General features: G+C 40.7%; 1 protein-coding gene across 14 annotated transcripts in view; it reads left to right on the top strand.

Moving 5' to 3' along the window:
• Positions 1-20939, top strand: part of sipa1l1 (signal-induced proliferation-associated 1 like 1) — a 349286-nt gene that overhangs the window by 262515 nt on the left and 65832 nt on the right. For all 14 annotated transcript variants that reach the window (XM_080203040.1, XM_080203046.1, XM_080203047.1 and 11 more), the window contains 3 exons: positions 3914-4180; positions 11261-11410; positions 16553-16677. In XM_080203040.1, the coding sequence (XP_080059166.1) occupies positions 3914-4180; positions 11261-11410; positions 16553-16677 (542 nt within the window). The remainder of the gene's footprint in view (positions 1-3913; positions 4181-11260; positions 11411-16552; positions 16678-20939) is intronic.

The raw sequence follows: 20939 nt of genomic DNA, 5'->3' as shown, positions 1-20939 counted from the left end.
TTTTCCTTGTTTTCCCCGTTTTACTCCCTCAAAAGGATGATTAAATGGCTTTTGAGGATTGCCTCGTTCAAAACAAAAAATAACTATTGGTCTGTCTTATTCCTTGATGCTGACACCAGATTTGAAAGATCTTGCTAAGGCACCACTGATGGTGCTTTGAGGTGCCTATTGTGGGTTGTCCAAGTCTACTAAGCCTACAGGAGCATGGGGAATGCTGCCGCCTGGCAAACCATGACCTTATTTTCGGGTTTGAGATCCTGGTCCTCAAATTCTATTTTTGTTGTTACTTAACTGGCCGAAGGTTGAGCTCACACATTGTAGGCAATGTTTTATTTTATTGTGTGTCGTACCTTCAAAGAGAGGAGGCTTCTGACCTTCCAAGTGCCACCTGCACCATGTGTAACAGTGTCTACACATTGGACAACCCAAGGAGGAAGCAATTTGTCCCATATTGCTTGAGAGAAAATGCCAACAACGAGCAACAAAGCACTCAAAGCTGATTTTAGTACTTAACAATTGCCCTGTGATTGTATCTCGTTTTGAAATGTGCTCACAGTACCCTCAATTGGAGTTTTAGATGTGTAGGCATATGAAGGAGACAAATTAATAATTGCAACAAGATTGATGCTAACTTCAGATTCATTTAAGGAAACTCTCAAATCTATAAGCAGGTCTTCCAAGACAGCGTATGATGGAGAATCAATTGAAAGGTCTCCCTTCAGCTTATGGGTGCACAGGGAAATCAGATTCTTCAGAAAATATTCTAATTTATTTTGTAAATATTCATTATATTTGTGATGGTGCCTGGGAGCCTGAAGTATGCATTTTGCAAACACACATCACTGACCTCTGCTCTTTGATACATTACGTTTGGGTATAATTTGCAGCACCAAAGGCAAATTGTGGGGGGCAGTTTCGCATGTAGGGAAATAAAAGCACACCATTAAATAATTCAACCATCAATCACGTCACGTGTTCCTATTTTCCTGGAGAAAAGCTGCTTTATTCTCCTCTATCTAAAAATAGAGGCCTGTAATTTCCTGGTTCCCCAGCATTGGATTGGTGAAGTATCCCAAAGATGTGATGAGGAATCTAACTCGGAAACTCCCAGGCTGGGGGTTTAACCAGCAACTGTCCTGAAGGGCTAACTTTCTCCAGACAATTGCACTACATCAGGAACCATCAAGAAAGCAATTTAAATCGCTGACTTATGGTTGTGCCAGTTTCGCATTGTTTGCCTGAAAGAGTTAGAAGGAAAACCAGTCCCGATATCTGACTTTTTTTAACCCCCCAACACACCTTAACCCCAGAGTCCAACTCTGTCTCATTAGCCATTCTGAGGAAATTACAGCCCACTAAGTTATATGACACTGCAGCATCCAAGTTGAGTTTTTAGTCATCTCTGACTCGCAGTCATTCCAGTGTGGTGCTTCATGCACTGATTAATGTGTTAATCCAGAGTTTTTTAAAATCTTATTTTTTATTTTGTAGTTAGTATATGCAGCTAGCTTTCCCTCTTGCCAGGACTTCATAATTTGTTCTTCAGTTGTAATTTGCTTGTGCTACTGATTAAAAATGCAACTTACCAAATCCAAATCCCCACCAGGGATCAGTAGTTGTTGCCCAGCAGATAGAAGTTTTAAGTTGTGCTCAACTATTTGCAAATCTCTGCATATGGGCTCTCTGATGGATTAGACAACCAGGAATTGATTAAAGCTTGAGGTAATGGCTGGCTGTGATTCTAAATACCAACTGAGGTTGAGCAACAGATCATTGTGAATCTCTCAGCTGTTGCATCCATGTGCATGTTAGCTGTTTTTGAGGTGTCCTAACACATTTTCAACCTATTTTTGTAAATGTGTTGAAGCATCCTGTGTTGCAGTTTGTAGCAATGTGATGAAATGATTCCTTTTCAAATTGTTTCTCTTTCACCTGTCCTACACATTCAATTAAATTATAATGTGATGCAAATAACAGATGAATTGATGGCACAGTTAATTATGTCTATTAAACTATTTTATGAATGAAATTTGTGTGAAAACAATTTTATTGCCTAGTAGCAATGCTTAATGATTGGATTGCTACAATTTACAACATTACTAAGTTTGGTTTCAGAATCCATTTTGTACTTCAAGATGAAGAACTGAATATACCCAGAAGCAAAATGCAAATTTGGTACTTGGAGAAATGTTTAAACTGTTTTAGTCCTTTCAGTGACCTTTCTGAACTGTTTACTGATTCTCTGTGTGGAGTGTATCTACCCATACCAAGTTCTCACTTTCCACTATGATATGGAAAATGAACTGAGTGGACCGGTTTTAAAAAAATCTGTGGTATGTAAAATATGCTGCCTGGTCACCATGAGGCCACTGGATGCAGATCAGATCAAAGGCACAATGGCAGGAGATCCTTGAGGTCCTTTTCAATGACCAGTGACACCCGCTGTCTGTAGCACCCAGGACTTGTGTACTGGAAAAATTATTTTCAATGGTTTATAAATAACAAACAATTGGAAACTTGACCTATGTGTAGTTGGATGACAGATGTCAGAGTGGTTGCAGATGAGGTACAGTGGATGCGTGTACTCCATTGGGATTGCTACATTCCATGTAAAGAGTCAGTATAGGGTTTAAAAGGTCTGGAAAGGACTTGAATAGTTTAAATATTGCTAGATTTAACAAGTTTACACTTTGCAGGACAGATGTGTGTGACATAGCAGCTACAAGAAGCAGCAGCAGCAGGAAATTCACACGAAACCCAGATTTATGCTGTTGGGAGAGAATTTGTATTATGGAAAACTTTTGCAGTGATTTTGGTCAACTGAATGACATTTTTATATTGTTTATCGTAGACTAAACAATGAAAAATATAGACAGAAATAACCTAGCACATGACAGAGCCTGAGCTCCGGTTCAAGCAGGCTATTGAGTTGTTTGTGATACTTTGGTGATTACAAGAGCACAACCATACAACTGCAGCCTCGCTTGTGGAACTTTTGGAGGAGGATCATGTCATGAGTGTAGGGCAGCAATGTGGCACAATGGTTAGCACTTCTACCTCACAGCACCAGGGACCCTGGTTCGATTCCCAACTTGGGTCACTATCTGTGTGGAGTCTGCACGTTCTCCCTCGTCTAAGTGGGTTTCCTCCAAATGCTCCAGCAGTCAGAAAGACCTACTGGTTAGATACATTGGCTAAATTCTGCCTCAGTGTACCTGAACAGGCGCCCGAGTGTGCAGTATTAATGTAAGCCTACTTGTGACATTAATAAAAAATCCAAACTAATGAATATTGTTGAAGGTTTTTGAGAAGTCTAGGAGGAGTAATGCATCAAGGTCACTGTCACAGAAAATGTAGTTTGATTTTTCTTCTGGCTATTTCACTTCTATATGAGAGAGCAGAAACCTTTTTGTAAGAGCTCAAGGTTGAGTGAGAGTTAGTTATAGGCCTGTGACACCATATTTAAATATGTAGGAGAAGAAAATGAGATGGGATGGTAGGATGGATTTTTTTTGAAGAAAAGAAAATTGAATAGTTTGGAGTTGAATTGGAATGGGCTCATGGGAGCAGAAACTAAGGTGTCCTAGGTGAGGTGGGCTTTGAGAGAATAGATAAAAGATGCTGCAGAATTTAAAGATTGATTGGTTCAGGACTAGATTGGATAGAGGGGCAGTTTGGGGTTGGGTGTTGGGGGTTGGGTGCAGTGGATAGCTCAGTGTGCAAGATGAAGGGACCAGAAGCAACTGAATACTTGGAGAGTTTCAGTAATCATGCTTTTTGTTAATAGTAGTGTATAACCATCATCCATTGTGTCGGGAGATGGAATGATGCTTTTTATTAAGCTGATTAACATATTATATGTCAGTGTTTGATCTTGTAGTATTTCATCAGTAATATTTCCTTTTTCTTTTAGGGGTTGTTCTGAGATGTACCGCATGCCTGTAATGGAATATAAAGTAAACAATGAAGGGATTCCGTACGAGTTCAAATTGCCGTTCAGAAATAGCAATAAATGGCAGCGGGGAGTTCCACCATCCCACAGTACCGTTCAATCCCAGGGGCAAAGCCAATCTATCAACAAGATCATATCCACATCTGGTAGCAGAGCTCAGCCACAAGAGCGCAGCTCTGCTATACCACGCAGTGCTTCCAGTGATGGGCGACCATTGGATACTAAGAGGTTTGTTTTTTCTTCCCCTAAGTACAGCATTTACAGCATGCAAAACTGTCTTTAGTTCAGTATTGCCACTAGAACCCCAGAAATGTGCCCATATTCCCAACAATTTTCTTTTGAGTTCTTGGGCAATTTATTTAGGTGCACTGCCCCTTATATTTTTATTTGCACAGGCATGCACATGTGATAATTTAAACTGTCTGCAGTCTGCACCAAGTCTTTTGGGCTGCTGGATAGAATCTGGGTGGGCATTTAAAATTGTCGTTTTGTGTCTCAATTATGAAAATCACCCATCTATTTAAAAAAACTATTTTCTCTGAGATGTTATTACTGTTCTGAATTTCACTTCATGAAGCATATACTGTTTTTAAAGTTTGTTTGTTAGTGTCACAAGTAGGCTTACATTGCTGCCATGGAGTCACTGTTAAAATCCCCTAGTCGCCACACTCCAGCGCCTGCTCGAGTACACTGAAGGAGAATTTAGCATGGCCAGTGCACCTAACCAGTACATCTTTCGGACTGTGGGAGGAAACCCATGCAGACATGGGAAGAATGTGTAAATTACACATAGACAGTGACCCAAGCCGGGAATCGAACCTGGGTTCCTGGCGCTATGAGACAGCAGTGTTAACCACTATGCCACTGTGATCTTTGGGGTTATGCAGTGCCAATTCACAAAAGTGATACTGGGCCTAAAAGTATTCTGAAATTATGAAAGGTGGCATGTTTCTATTTATTTGTGGAAGATCAGGAGAATAAATAACAAATAGCTTGTAGCAATTGATTATAAAAGAAGACACGTTGGTCCCAGTGTGATTGCTGTAATGTTGAGGGTTGATGACAGTGCTAAATGCACTGGTTTTGTGGCATTGACTCGCACAGGTTAAAGCCCACTGCCTTATGGCTGGCCTCACTCATTGAAACATAGCAGTGTGTGGATAAAAGATGCATTTGTGCAGAGCCCAGCAAAGGTAATCAAGTCAGATCTCTATGATTCTGTTTATTGGTGCTGATGGATGCTTGAATGTAATTTTTACCCCAACCTGCCCTGCCAGTAAGGGTGAATGTGCAACTTTGGAATATTTGTCAATTCAACTTGTTCTTAAATGGGGAAAGGAAACAAAAATGAAACTGCAAATGCTGGAAATCTGAAAAAAAAACGGAAAATGCTAGATCTGTACAGCAGGTCAGTGAAGAAGTATTAGGAGACAAGCAGCTTAACATTTCAGATCACAGCAGCGTTATGGTTTGCAACATTAACTTGTTTGTCCCGGGTCGCTGGCTGATATGCTGTGCATTTCCAACTAATTTTATTTTTTGTTTTATTTCTGTGCAAGTTTACCTCCTGGTGTCTGAGCCTGGAACAGCACCAGAGATGTGATATAACCTTCCCCAACTACACAATATACCGAAAATAATAGGGCAGTGGGGAGAAATTAAAGATTTTTTTAATTAAAATTTTCATAGTTCCTCCTTTGGCCTCGTCAGCATTCCGTTTTGGCACTGAAGCATAAGACCAGATGAAATAGAAACAAAAGTGCTGGAAGTACCCAGTGAGTTAGGCAGCATCTGTGAGAGAAACTGAGTTAATGTTTCACGTTGAAGACTTTTCACTGGAACTTGAGATCAGATGATTTTTGGGAGCTGGCTGGCACCTACAAAATCGCACTTGAAACGTGGGTTGCTTTTTCAGGAGAGGAGGATTGAGATCAAATGAATCTATGATCATTGCTCAGAAATAAGTCAGCTGTTAGCAAATTAGTTAGGAGGCCTTATGGCACAATGGGCAGCATCCCTGCCTCTCAGCCAGAACTTCGAAGTTCGAGACCCACCTCAGTTGCGCTCGTAATGTGGCCAAGCAGATTGAGTATCAACTTATAAATCCTTCTACAATATGCTAATAGCAAAAGCTGAGAGCAGGAGATGCTCCTGGTCATTCATGCATTGGAAAGAAAATTGAACCCTCTACCATCATTATCCATAGCTCAAGACTACAACAAGGATGTAAAAGTGCTTGTTGCCACAGCAACTCAGGCTCCTCGAGTGAACTATAACACACCACCACCAAGCACATTATTTATCTACTTTTGAATTATTGAAAGTGGCTTCTTTTGATTATCAAGTCTTCACCACAGCTTATGAAGTTACAGACAAAATTAATTTCCCAGTGTAACTACACGGTGTAACTGTCTTTCTGATCTACAATGATCTGCTTCATTGACTTAAAAATATATGCTTGCTTGAGAAATTAAATTAAATTTTTACATTAATACTGATTTAATGCCACACTTTAGTTTTCTTTTACGCTTAGCAGTTTAATGCGATTAGTTTAAAACATAAGGTATTTGATGGTCAATGCTGGGTAATTGTTCTTCCATGAATTTGTTGAGATTTGTTGTGAGATTAACACCAAAACCTTTCTTTATGCATGTTTTCTTGCCCTGTGTTGCAATGTAATCTGCAGGGAAAATGTAGATGTCTATATGTGAATGGAAGTGACTTGCAGTAAGGAGCTTAATGCATGGTTAAGCTGGGATGGTTTATTGGCTCTTTTCCCAAAAATCCAACTCTTTTGAAGTGCTGGACCATGACTAAAGGGTTTGAGAAATTAGAAGTTTCAGTGCCTTTGGAAAGAATGTTATGATAGTGATGGAGTACAGAGTTGCCATCCAATCAATCTCTTTAATCTGTTTTAAGAACCAGATAACACTCTGGTAAGGTGTGGAACAGTCAAGTCTCCAAACCTATACTGGGTTATGATGGCCCAGGCTCCCTCACTAAATCGAATGGCCACTGTTCCAATGAGTCCAGACAGTGAATGATATACTATTGCACAAAGGGTCATCAAAGCGAAGCCCAATATTGTTCTCACCCGCCATCCATACACCTCCACAGTCTACCAGGTCCCACTGGATAGAACAACTGGGAGCAGGCACTATAGGTTTTATCGTTTCCTGTAACTAACTGATGAACATTGAGGAAATTGGTAGAATCTCCAACCACTATACTCCCTTGGCCAAGATCAGCTAATTCAGAACAGACTGGAGATTGTAACTGCAAAGTTCTGGCTTTGTACAGTTCCATTTCACTTCAGGTGTTGCATTTAACTGACAGGCTGAGCTGTCGGGCAAAGCTGAAAGCAGCATAAAGTACTTCAAAATTGAGGTCATTAAACTGGTTGGCCTGCCTCATTGGCACTGGATCAGAAAAACAGAGCAGAAGTATTCCAAGGAGCACTCAAATAATTTTTATTATTTCAAGATTATCTTGAAATCAGGAAGTAAATGCTGAAAATGGTTATATAATCTGTGAGGTTATTGAAGTTCAGGAATAATCAAATTGAAGTTAGTGAAGAGGTATCAAAAACATAGCAAAATGGATATTAGAATTGGAGTATCTGGGAAATGAATTGTGTGCAAGATTAAAACAAAATCTTTAAAAACTAATACAGTTTGAAGTATGTTTTAGTTTACAGCTTGCTTATTGTGTTAAGTGTTCTTCATTTGCATAACCGTATTGAGCACTTTCAGAACTTGGGCTTCAAAGTTATTTAGTTCGAAGCTTACAAGTTTTGATAGAAAAGCCAATTTTCTTTTAATTTGGGAAAGTCTGTTTCTTCACAGATTTTGTTCCAACCCAAGAACCCTTTCTCCAAATTTGGAAGTGCTGCTATTGGGTATATAAAAAATAATTCCCACTCAGTGGTCATGGCAACAAATAAATTTCTCCTTGTTTGCTATAGGTTATATAGAATTTCTGCCACACTTTTTCCATTAGTAAACTAGCATGGAATGTTTAAATCCAATGAAGATTTTTATTGTGAGAAAATACATTTTTTTTGCGTTTTTCATTTTAATATCTTGACCTATATGATTTATTTTTTGGTCAGAAGCCCAGTGAACTACTGCAGTGTTTGTTGCACAGTTTAATAGGAGCCATCTGCTTGTTTTAAATCACTCAGGGTGGCTTCAGTAACAACACAGAAAATATGATGAAGAGGAGTTTATAATCCAGCAGAAAGGTTGGCCATTTGTTTGGATGGTACACTCCAGAATGTAGTTTTAAAAACAGTCTCTTGATTTCAACTATGCTTCACAATTTCTCCCACACTATGCACATCTTGGGGGTTACCATTGATCCAAAACTGAATTGGAGCAGCTATATGAATACTGTGGCTATATGATACGATCCAAGGCTAGGACTTTTACAATAACTTGCCTCCTGACTCCCCAAAGCCTGTCTACCATCTACAAGGACTCAAGTCAGGACTGCGATAGAATACTCTCCACTAGACTGGATGAGCTCCAACAGCACTCGGGAAGCTTCACACTATCCAGGACAAAGCAACCCATTTGATTGGTACCCCATTCACCACCTTAAACATTGATTCTCTCCACTACGGATGCATAGTGGCAGCAGTGTGTACCATCTAAAAACAGTAACTCAACTGCATTTTTCAAACCAACAAGTACTACCACCTGGGAGAGCAAGGGCAGCAGGTGCATAGGAACACCATCATTTGTAAGTTCCCCTCTAAGCAACACACCATCCTAACTTGGAACTGTATTGCTGTTCCTTCAGTATCATTGGGTCAAAATCCTAGAACTCCCTCCCGAACAGCACTGTGGGTGTATCTGCACCACATGATTTGCAGTGGTTCAAGAATGTGGCTCACCAACACCTTCTTGAGGGCAGTTAGGAAAGGGAGATCCATGTTGGCCAAGCCAGTAACGCACATATCCTGTGAATGGAACAACTCTTTGTTAATTTAATGTTTTTTTATGTCCTTTCCCTGAAGTTGTTGATTTGTTGGAGAAGATTATTGCTAGGATCCATGCAACCGATGGGAGGGACTACCTATACTGTACTTGTGTGAGCCAGTACACGGACATTAAATCGTAGAATGCAGCTGGGATGCTAAGAGTCCACACCTACGCCTCACCTGAAGGCCTTTTCCCACTGATGGGTGGAAAGATTAGCACTGCTGTCTCACTGCATTAGAGACTTGGACTCAATTCCAGCCTTGGGTGACTGTCTGTGTGGAGTTTGCACGTTTTCCTCATGTCTGCGTGAGTTTCCTCAAGGTGCTCCAGTTTTCTCCCATAGTCCAAAAGTTGTATGGATTAGGTTGATTGGTCATGCCAACATTAGTGTCAGGTGTCAAGGGGACAAGCGGGGTAAATGCGTGAAGTTACTAAGATGGGGCCTTGGTGGAATTATGGGTTTGTGCAGACTCGATAGGCCAAGGGCCTCCTTTTACACTATAGGGATTCTATGATCTTTGTCTAGCCTGCATCAACAACAATCCCACCCAGGCCCTATACTTGTAACTCCTTGTACCCTGCTAGCCCCTCTGACACTAAGGCATAATTTATCATGGCCAGTCAACCAAACCTGCACATCTATGGACTGCGGGAGGAAACCAGAGCACCTGAAGGAAACCCACGCATCAAGGGGAGAATGTACAAACTCCATGCAGACAGTGACCCAAGGCCAGAATTGAACCCAGGTCTCTAGCACTGTTGCCTCACAGTGCCAACCATTGTGCCACTGTGTAGCACCACTCACCCCTCCCCCTGGCTTGATGGGCCAAATGTCGTCCCCCTGCACTGTAGGGAATCTATGATTCTAACCATTAGAAATTGGGAACTTGGGATCCCCGCTGTCTGTGCAATATTGAGGCTGATTATAATATCACTAATACCCCATGTGAACTTCAGTGAACTCGGCATTGATGGAATTCAGACTTTCTCCAAGTTATTCCCACACCATCAGTTTATTTCCCAGATCTGTTTAAGTAATAAAATAGATGTATATTAAGTTGATTTGTAGATTGGCCAACAGTAACAAAGCTACTCCCAACGCCCAAGGAGTCATTTTTTTTGTCACAGCTTCTGAGGCCAAAACTAAACAACCAGAGATGACTGACTCCCTTAACCTATTGGGGTAGGAAGAATTTTAAGAACTGCCCAAAATTATACTGCTGTCAGACTAGGATATTTTTATTCATAGAATCCCTACAGTGCAGAAGGAAGCCAAAAGGTCCATTGAGTTTGCACCAACAACAACTCCACCCAGGCCCTATCCCCACAACCCCACACATTTCCCTGCTAATCCCCCAGACATTAATGGTCAATTTAGCATAGCCAGTTAACCTAACCCGCACATGTTTGGACTGTGGGAGGAAACCAGCGCACCTGGAGGAAATCCACACAGACACGGGGAGAATGTGCATACTCCTTGCAGACAGTGACCCAAGCTGGGATTTGAACACGGGTCCCTGGCAATTTGATGCAGTAATTCTAACCGCTGTGCCGCCTAAGAATGCGATTATTGTTGCCAAAAGCTAACATTTATTGTCTATCTCCAATTGCCCTTGGGAAGCTGGTGGTGAGCTGCCTTCCTGAATTGCTGCACTTCATGGTGCAGGTAATGCACATACTGCCATTCAGCAAGAAGTTTCAACGTTTAGACCCAACACCAGTAAAAAGATGGTGGTAAAAGCAAATTACTGCTGATGCTGGAATCTAAAAGAAAAACAGAAAATGGTGAAAAATCTCAACAGGTCTGACAACATCTGTGGAGAAAGAATAGAACTAACATTTCGAGTCTGGGTGACCTTGCATCAAAGCTGAAGAATAGTTACAAATCAGGATGGCAGTGGTGTTTCCATGCCAGCTTTCCTAGTTACTCAGGTTTGGAAGGTGTTGTCGAAGAAAACTTGCATCTTATAGATCATGCACATTGTCACCATTGTACACCAGTGGTGGAGGGAGTGCTGATCAAGCAGGGTGCTTTTTCTAGATGGTGTTGAGCTTTATAAATGTTGTTGAAGCTGTGATCATCTGCTCTAGTGGAGAGTACTGCGTCCTGACCTTGTACCTCGTACATCACGGACAGCTTTGGGGAATCAGGAGTTGGGTTAGTCACCACAGCATTACTGGCCTCTGGCCTGCTCTTGCAACCATAATGTTTATATGGCTACACTTAATATGGGACTTTCCCAAAATAGCTTAATACTAGCAGTGAGGGAGAACGGAAAGCATTGCTGCTATTTAAATATATGTGTGACATTGATTCCTGCAGGTCGCTATCTGCAGTGGACAGTTCTTATGTCTCCGTGTCATCAGTTGGCAGAAACCAGCACAGCCGTAATTCACCCAGCAATCTGTCTTCCTCCAGTGATGCGGGATCTGGTGGTGGCACCCATCGAAGGCAGAAGTCCATCCCTGATGGGTAAGTTCCAGCCGATTTGTTTGCTGCAGTTCGAGCCATTTGGTTAAGAACTCGCCCTCGGGGCACATTAAAGAGCTGTGTTCAGCTTGTACAAATTGAACTGTCTGTGCCCTGCTGAGCAAACTGAACGAGAGGCTGATATCACAGACATCTGTTAACAGGTACTCATTTCCTGTTAATTGCAGGCTCTGAAATTAGAATGAAACGAGGCAGAAAGAAGCCACATGCCTCATGCACCAGATACCAGCAATATCTTTACATGCTGCAGGCTCCTTCAAGGATGTGCCTTGTACAGGCTGTGTTATTAAAATGGTTAAATATTAACCTTTTTGGAGCTCTCCAAACGTCTTACTGCTTGTTTTTTTTCAGTCCATATAATTATCCACTCATTCGATAAGTCAATTGGCATCGAGCTCCACAGAACTGAAAATTAAGTTGTTTTCTGCTGGACAAGTACCAGAGGCCTTTAAGCAGAGGCATGTTTTCTCTATCATTCCCACTTTTGCTTATTTACAATGTTTTTTTGCCGCCTTATTCACACACCCTCTTTCACTTTTCTCTGTAAGCATCCTTTCCCTGGCTGTCATGCTCTATCTACACTGGGTCCTTTATTGCTTCAAGCTTTTCACCACTTAGGAAGTTCACTGATCTACCCTTCTTAGGTCCAACTGAAGTCTGTATTGAAATCTGTTTGCCACAGTTTTGTCTGTTCAGTTAATCTACTAAATATTTCTTCTGAAATTTTATGCATCCACCTACACTGCTTATAATGTAGGCTATTTTTGTGCCATTGGCAAACTTATATATGTGATTTTCTATTCCATCATTTAAGTCATCAGTGAAAACATTGGTGTTGGTGTCCTAACTATTCAGTCTGTTGTATGACATCATAAGTCATCTCTTGCCCATTAGAGTATCTGCCTATTAGCCCTCCTGCCCTGCCAATCTCCTAACTAGGTCAATAATTTGCCTTCAATTCCATGAGCTTCAGTTTTAGCTAACAGACCTTACGTGGAGCGTTATGGATTTCCAGCAAACATTTGATATAAATACCATCCATAGTCATTCACCTGTTCACTATAGTTGCTAATCTTCAAAATATTCACTTGAATTCATTGGCATAACCTGCCCTTTACAGATCCATGATGGTGCTCTCCGATCAGCTGAAAATTTCCAAGGCGTTCAGTCATCTTAACCATAATTACAGACTCTAGAATTTCCTTCCAACAGATGTTTGCCTATCTGGTTTATAATCCCTTGATTTTCTTCTCTCATCGTTTTTAATACTGATGTGATGTGTGCAATTTTCCAATCTAATGTGTTCTCTTGCTCCCATTCTTTGTCACATGTCCCATTCTCCATCTCTTAAAAAGATTCTGAAAAGTGTGCAAGTTAATATAATGATATTCTTTTAATAGCAGGTAACTTGTGAAGGTTATGCTGGTTATGTTTTCAGAATGAATTTTTCTTACCTTATAAATGGAAATAGTCCCATTAAGCAGTGTTTGTGTTCATTTAAACTCTAAACATGGTTCATGAAATTGAACGTAATAGTCATTGTCAGATTAGATCAACATGAGAAATGCAACATAGGTTATTAAGTTTTTCTAATATTCTAATGGTAACTGCCATCAAACACTAGCAAAATTGGTCTGATGTAATGATCTAGTGTTGATGCTTCATATAATTATTGAGACTAAATTAGGTCAATGTCTCTTTGGGGAGTGGGGGGATTTGATTGTCTCATTGGCTGTTGTGGTTAGATTGGTACCAACACCAAGGGGTTCGATCTCCATTATGGCAGGAGTGGATTTGGAACCTACCTCCTTGTCCTGTCCTGGTTGAGAGTGTGGTGCTGTGGGTCAGACTTGTCTTTGGGCAGAGAGCTCGAAGAAGAAATAAACCAAATTTCAGTTTCAGATGGATTAAAGGGGTATTCTTTTGTATTCTTCCTGTTGGTTTACTTGAGTATCATTTCAACTTGATGCCTAATTGTGTCAGCAGTGATTAGAGGTCATGGAACTGTTCCCACCTTGAGCAGTGAATATTTTGAGATTCTGTTCCATCCAGTTCTCTATTAAAACTGTAAATCATATATTTACCTCATCAGTTCCGAATTAGATTCCTGATTTTCTGCTGAATTATACGTTTGTTTGCTATGACTACTTATTCTTTCTGTCTAGAGTCATTAGGCCCAGGTTGCCCAGAGTAATTTTGCCTCACGCTATTACAGTCATGCTTGGAAAAGAAATTTGGGATCTAGTCAGCCTGAGTTTAACCTACATGTAGTTCCAGAGACAAAGATCAGGTAGGGGGGAGGTGGGGGGGGTCACCAGTTCAACAGAAGAATAGATGGAATAGAACCTGCAAACCTTTTGCACTGGCCAGGCCCACCTTCTGCTCATCTCAAGATTCAGGGAAAGAAATCCTGGACAGGCAAATATTCTCTGGTCCATCCAGTTTGTTCCGTCTTGTGCACTGGGAACATATGAAAGTTCAAATTCACGTCATGATCATTGAAATATACATGAAGCAATTACAGAGTAATGGTACAATTATGTACAACATTTGGCAGATATATAAAAAGAAAAGCGTGGAATTGTGTGCTGTGAACAGTTAAGAGTACAGCATCTCTACTGATCTCTTTTGATTAGTTGAATAGGTTAATGGATTTGACAAATGCTATACTTCCATTTGTAAAATGCAAGAATTGTTTGTGAGGCTAATGTGGCTGTTCATAGAACTTGCATAGCACACATTATTCATTAGACTAGTCTTTTCCCACACTTATGTGGCTATATAGTTCATTGACAAATTCCACAGTGATCAGTAATGTTTAGGCAGCATTAGTCAAGCATCTCTATAAATACATTTGTTTGATAACAGAAATGGGAGAGACATTTCTTCATTAGAAGCAGAAAGATACTCGAGCAACAAGGTTACTTCCATCAATGTGCAAGTATCCATTAGATGATGATGAGAATAAGTTGTGCATCACAATATACCCATTTCCCAGGCAATGCAAAAATCATATGCAACCTCTTGGGAGAGGCCAAGATATCAGGCCAATAAGCTAGAGGGAAAAGTGTTCAAAATAATGAATGGTTTTGATAAGAGTTTTATTTGGGAGAAACTGCTCCACTGCTGGAATGTAGGTTGATTGGTGAAATGAGGAGAATTTTTTTTACTGATTTAATTGTTATGCACTGTATAAATGTTTGAAGGGGAAAGGTTTACAGGGCTATGGTGAAAGAGCAGAAGGAGTGGATTAATTGATCTGCGCTGGATTCCATGATTCTAATGCAATCTGATTTGGTAAAATCTGGATTGGACCTACCTATATATCACGATTAAACAGTATTCCATCAATTCACCACAAAAGCCTGTTCCAAAGACCCACTGTTCTATGGGTGAAGAAACACTCTGATATCTAATCTAGTTTTGACCTTGATAACATGAAATTCGAACCTCTGGTCCTCCCTGGCACACTTAATTGAGAAAATCATGAGCACAACTTATTCTTGGCAGCATCATCTAATGGATACTTGCACATTGATGGAAGTAACCTTGTTGCTCGAATGATTAGCTTTCTGTTTCTAATGAAGAAATGTCTCTCCCATTTCTATTATCAGACAAATGTATTTATAGAGATGCTTGACTAATGCTGTCTAAACATTACTGATCACTGTGGAATTCGTCAATGAACTATATAGCCACAGAAGTGTGGGAAAATACTAGTCTAATGAATGATGTATGCTATGTACGTTCTTTCTATGAACAGCCACATTAGCCTCACAAACAATTCTTGCATTTTACAAATTGAAATATAGCATTTGTCAAATCCATTAACCTATTCAACTAATCAAAAAAGATCAGTAGAGATGCTGTACTCTTAACTGTTCACAGCACACAATTCCACGCTTTTCTTTTTATAAATCTGCCAAATGTTGTACATAATTGTACCATTACTCTGTAATTGCTTCATGTGTATTTTAATGATCACGATGTGAATTTGAACTTTCATATGTTCCTAGGAATGCAAATTAACCTTTGCAAAAAATCATGCAGAAGAATATTTGTAATATCTTAGACCCCTTTCCTCCAAAAATGTTAAGCAGTGTTATTTCAAGTTTTTCTGCCTGAAACTCCAACTGGGCATGTTTGGTTTGTAATGGCAAAGGACTTGCTCAGTGCGACAACTTAGCCTTCAGCCAGTAGACGTGGACCTCAGCAAAGATTGACACATTCCCTCACAGCAGCTGACCATAATTCAGAAAAATGGTGTTTGTACTTTCTTCCTTTTGGTAGCTATCATTTAAGGCAAATGCCCATTTAAAATGCAGCAGCAAAAGTAACATGTTGGTGAACAGGCAAACATAGAAACTTAGGTGTTCCTTGACAGCACTGCATAAACCTGGAATCACAGTAAGAAGTCTCAGAACGCCAGGTTAAAGTCCAACAGGTTTATTTGGTAGCAAAAGCCACTAGCTTTCAGACCTCTGATCTTTCGTCAGGTGAGTGGAGAGTCTGACGTATGGTCAGAGGGCCAAAAGCTAGTGGCTTTTGCTACCAAATAAACCTGTTGGATTTTAACCTGATGTTGTGAGACTTATTACTGTGATTCCAGTTTTATGCAGTGCTGTCAAGGAACACGTTTCTATGTTTGCCTGTTCACCAACATGTTACTTTTGCTGCTGCATTTTAATGGACATTTGCCTGGCTAGCATTTACTGCCCACCCCTAGTCGCCCTTGAACTGAGTGGCTTACTCAACCATTTCAGTGGGTAATTGAGTCAACCACACTGTTGTGGCTCTGGAGTCAATGTAGGCCTGACCAGGTATGGAAGGCAGATTTCCTTCCCTAAAGGACATTAGTGAACCAGATGGGTTTTTCCCGACAATGGTTTCATGATCATCAGTAGATTCTTAATTCCAGACATTCATTATTGAATTCAAATTCTACCACCTGTCGTGGTGGGATTCGAACCCGGGACCCCAGAACATTAGCTGAGTCCCTGGATTAATAATCTAGCAATAATACCACTAGGCCGTTGCCTTCCCTTATTAAGCTGTATACCAGCCAATGAGATCAATTTATTTGGGATGTAATAATTCTGTTGTCTTTTTGATTTCAATTGTCAGGTTTGGTATGAATCGGCGATCCCCTGGGTCGGTTGATCGTCTGAGCTTTAATGAAGGTGGCGGGAGTGGTAAATCTACACCTATCTGGCAGAGAAGTGAAGATAGCAACATGGAGAAAACAACTGGTTAGTATGGTTTTGGATGCTACGCTGCAGTAACTAGCTTTTTATAAATGTGGATCGCTTACTGATTCAGCAGTGTTATCGTATTATTCCAAATTAAATTGCTACATGCATTATGTGAATAATTCCTTTGATATGATCATACTGACATTCATGCTCTTTTCAAACAAAGAAAAGGGTCCTTTAGTTCTGTCCCAGGCTCATTCTAATCATTGTATCTTCTGCATAGCTGGTTTTAGAATCATTCTGGTTCAACTACAGAGGCAAATGCAATATAAAGAGGCTCGAGCAATTTCTTATTTCTTAGAATCGTATGAACTTGAGAAGGAGGCTAATTGGCCTGTCATGGGCTGTATTATGTGCCTTTGCTGAGTGCATTTTGGCTGGGGGAAATGTAACATAGAGGGTTGCCTTGGGGGCAGGTGTGGGGGGCGGGGGGGGGTTTTGTTTTGTGCCCTCCCCACCAACTTCCCTCCCCACCAAATAAAACCCCATAATAAGGGGGTGGGGGGGGCGGTGGTGAGTGTGTGCCAATAATCAGCAGCCTGCCCATCGTATTCAGATAAGTAATCTTGGATCAATGAAGCTGGTTATCAAGCCAGTTGACCTGATAATATGTTGCCCAAGCTATAAAATGTTTGGCGTGGGCATGCTGATTTTTTAAACAAAGTCCTTCAAAGGGCAGGAAGGAAGGGGGCGTGCGGTTTAATCTCCTGGGTCAGTACTTTGTCAATTGGGAGGGGACCAAACTGCCCCCGCCTTCGTTCCTACCCACCCACAGCCTTAAGTCCATCCCCACCCCTCTTCCTACCCTGCTTAAACCTTCCCTGCCCAAGATTCTGGATTTAGCTGCTTCAGGGATCCATAGGCCACCTTCTCCTGCAGTGCCCACACTGGTCACTGACCTACTCTTAGTGATGCCATGACTGACGGAACTGCTAGCTAATACAATTTGCTGGCAGTTCCAGAGGGTAAGATGTCCTTCCTAGCTTTGTAGCTACAGGATGTGAAGCATGTCAGCTCCATGCCACTTCCATTCTGGCAGATGGGGAGAGCTGCCTGTCCCCCGACAGAGCCCCTTTATTATTCAGCTCTACATCTCTTGACTTGTTTTGCCTCCCCACATGTGTCATTTCACACTTCTCCCAGATTGAATTGAATTTGCCTCTTGACCAATCCATTAATATCTTCCTATAGTTCACAATATTCTTCCTCACTATTGCACACCCATTTGTCACCTTGTCCCAGGAAAAAGACACACAGAAGAAAGTTTCCCAAATGATGTAATACCAAAACTCAGTGAGATGGGATCACTCATTCTAATCCACAAAAATTCAATCCCTCCACCACTGATGACAGGGTAGCACAGTGGTCGGCACTGCTGCTTCACAGCTGCAGCAACCTGGGTTCCATTCACGGCTCGGGTCATTGTGTGGAGTTTTCACGTTCTCCCCGTGTCTGTGTGGGGTTCCTCTCTCAGTCCAAAAATATGTGGGTTAGGTTGATTAGCCATGCTAAATTGCCCATTAGTGTCCCAGGATGTGTAGGTTAGAGAGATTAGCGGGTAAATATGTAGGAATATGGGGATTGAGCTGGGGTGGGATTGTTGTCAGTGCAGACATGATGGGCTGAATGGCCTCTTTCTGCACTAAAGGGTTCCTATGGTTTTCTGTAGTGCACAGTGGCAGCTGTGTATACCATCTACAAGATGCACTGCAGGAACTCACCAAGATTCCTTTTGGCAGCACCTTCCAAACCCCTGACCACTAGAAGCACAAGAGCAGCAGATACATGGGAACACCACCAGATGAAGGTTCTCCTCCAAGTCGCTCATCATCCTGACTTGGAAATATATTGCCATTTCTTTGCTGTCGCTGGGTCAAAATCCTGGACCTCCCTCCCTAACAGCACTGTGGGTGTACTTGCACCCAAATGCTGGGCTAGCCAGCAAGGCCCACATCTTATAAATGAAGAAAAGACTTCTACTTTTGCATGTCTCATTCCATTTTCCCCAAATCGATTATGTATCAAGTGACTAATTGTTAAACAGCCGGTCGAGAAACAGAAAATGCTAAAAATACATAGCATTAGGAAAGAGCAAATTCTAAAGTTGGTGGTGGAGGGATTGAAATTTTGTGGATTAAAATGAGTGATCTCACTTCCCTGAGTTTCGATATTACACCATTCGGGAAACTTTAATTTGTGCGCGTTTTTCCTGGGACAAGATGAGAACTATTTTTGGCAAACATACAGAAAAGGAATGACTAAAGAAAATAGGAAACTGAAAATCAGAATGAATAATTGAACAGAGCTCCAACAATAAAGGCATTATGAATGGAAATTAGTAAATCAGAGTTGGGATAAAAAGAAGCAAACTACAAATCCTGAAGTCTTTTTAAAAGGATGTTAAATGGTTGTGTGCAATAGGTTGTCAGCACCTTAAAAAGGATAAAGGCAGGTGAATGTTTCAGATAATGACTATTTCAAATGTTTAATCAAATATTTTGCATCATGAGAAATGTTAGCAAATGGTAAGGTGTAACCTGATTTACTTTCTCCCTCTACTGCTGTAAAAGCCCGGCCTTTTTTTCGAGCACAGATTGAAAGATTTTTTTTAAGAAAGGCATTATGGTGAGCTGTATATCATTTCCACCCAGGAATAATATTTGAGCTTAAAGCTACTATGTGAATTTAATGCTTCATTTCATTTTGAAGATGAATTTAATGCTTTGCTGCATTTTGAAAGTTTTTTGTGAATTGCTCCATTAGGAGCAGCAGAAGGAAGCTGAGTGATCTTAAGCTAGATGGGTAACTCGATCAATGAGTGTAAAATCTAGTCCAAAGTTTCATGTTTACCTGCCGTACGTCACAGTAATGCAATTTGATTGCGATATTGTGTTCAACCCACGTAAAATCCCAGTTGGAATGTTAGTTTATTTTGTTTGTCTTGTCATATGTTTATGAATTTTCCATTATGATTTTTCCAAGTATTCAGGCGGCTGAAGTTTTCAGTAACAGAAAATGAATGTTAAAATGAGAGTGCTTTCTCACGCAAGGTGATTTTTATACTGCATAAATTCCCATTCCTCGCACCACTTCACAGTCACAAGGAATTGAAAGAAAATCACCATGGCCGAAGGAAGGGGAGAATTAAAAAGTAGAAAATTTCTCATTTCCTTTTGTATGTACCAAGAGGTATTTTCTCCCAGTCTGCTCTCTGGTCTAATTCCACATAATTCACCATCTCTCTCATTGAGTTGAGCTCTAGTTTTTTTTTGTTCTCCAGTCTTTCTCCTACCTACTCTATTGATTTGATTTTGATTTGATTGATTTATTATTGTCGCATGTATTAGAATGCAGTGAAAAGTATTGTTTCTTGCGCACTATACAGACAAAACATACTGTTCATAGAGAAGGAGAGAGTGCAGAATGTAGTGTTACAATTACAACTAGGGTGCAGAGAAAGTTCAACTTAATGCAATCCATTCAAAAGTCTGATGGCAGCAGGGAAGAAGCTGTTCTTGAGTCGGTTGGTACGTGACCTCAGACTTTTGTATCCTTTTACCGATGGAAGAAGGAGGAAGAGAGAATGTCCAGGGTGCTTGGTGTCTTTAATTATGCTGGCTGCTTTAGTGTAAAGTGTAGACCGAGTCAGTGGATGGGAGGCTGGTTTGTGTAGTGGATTGGGCTACGTTCATGATCTTCTATATTTTCTTGCAGTCTTGATTTTTGTCAAATTTTGGTTTCTTCCTGAATTCAGTTTGTTTCCTTCTATATTTACTCAATGTTTGTGTGTCACAGCTGCAACCACAACATTCAACCTCAGACAACCAACAAGAAATGATGTAATCCACATTGTGGCATACCACATTTTCCACAGTTTGTCCTTCAAGATAAGCATCTGCATTTGTAAGCCATGCAATGTACACCACTTCAGTAGTTCCCATTAAATCTAACCTCGTCTGATGTCCGTTTTTAGAATTGTTTTCAAGCTACAGGACATTGCATTGTGTGAATCAAGACATTTCAATGTAACAAGATACTGCACCAATAGTTTTTTTTAAGGTAACTTGAGAGCTAGAGAATTAAGACAGTATTCTGAGCAGCACCTACCATGGTTGTACAGTATAATTGAAGAAGCATGAAGTTCATTGACTTCTGGTCAGGATGCTACTACTGCTGGCAGTTTCTTACCCAGCAATTACGACCAGGGGGATGTTGCACAGGACAAGTGGATCATTTCAACACACATATCTCATCTAGGT

The sequence above is a fragment of the Carcharhinus amblyrhynchos genome, chromosome 14 (genome assembly GCF_965287045.1).
Source record: "Carcharhinus amblyrhynchos chromosome 14, sCarAmb.v2.hapA, whole genome shotgun sequence".
In the NCBI taxonomy this organism is placed as follows: Eukaryota; Metazoa; Chordata; class Chondrichthyes; order Carcharhiniformes; family Carcharhinidae; genus Carcharhinus; species Carcharhinus amblyrhynchos.
Note: the sequence above shows the minus strand (reverse complement) of the source record. Positions and strands in the feature narration are given on the sequence as shown.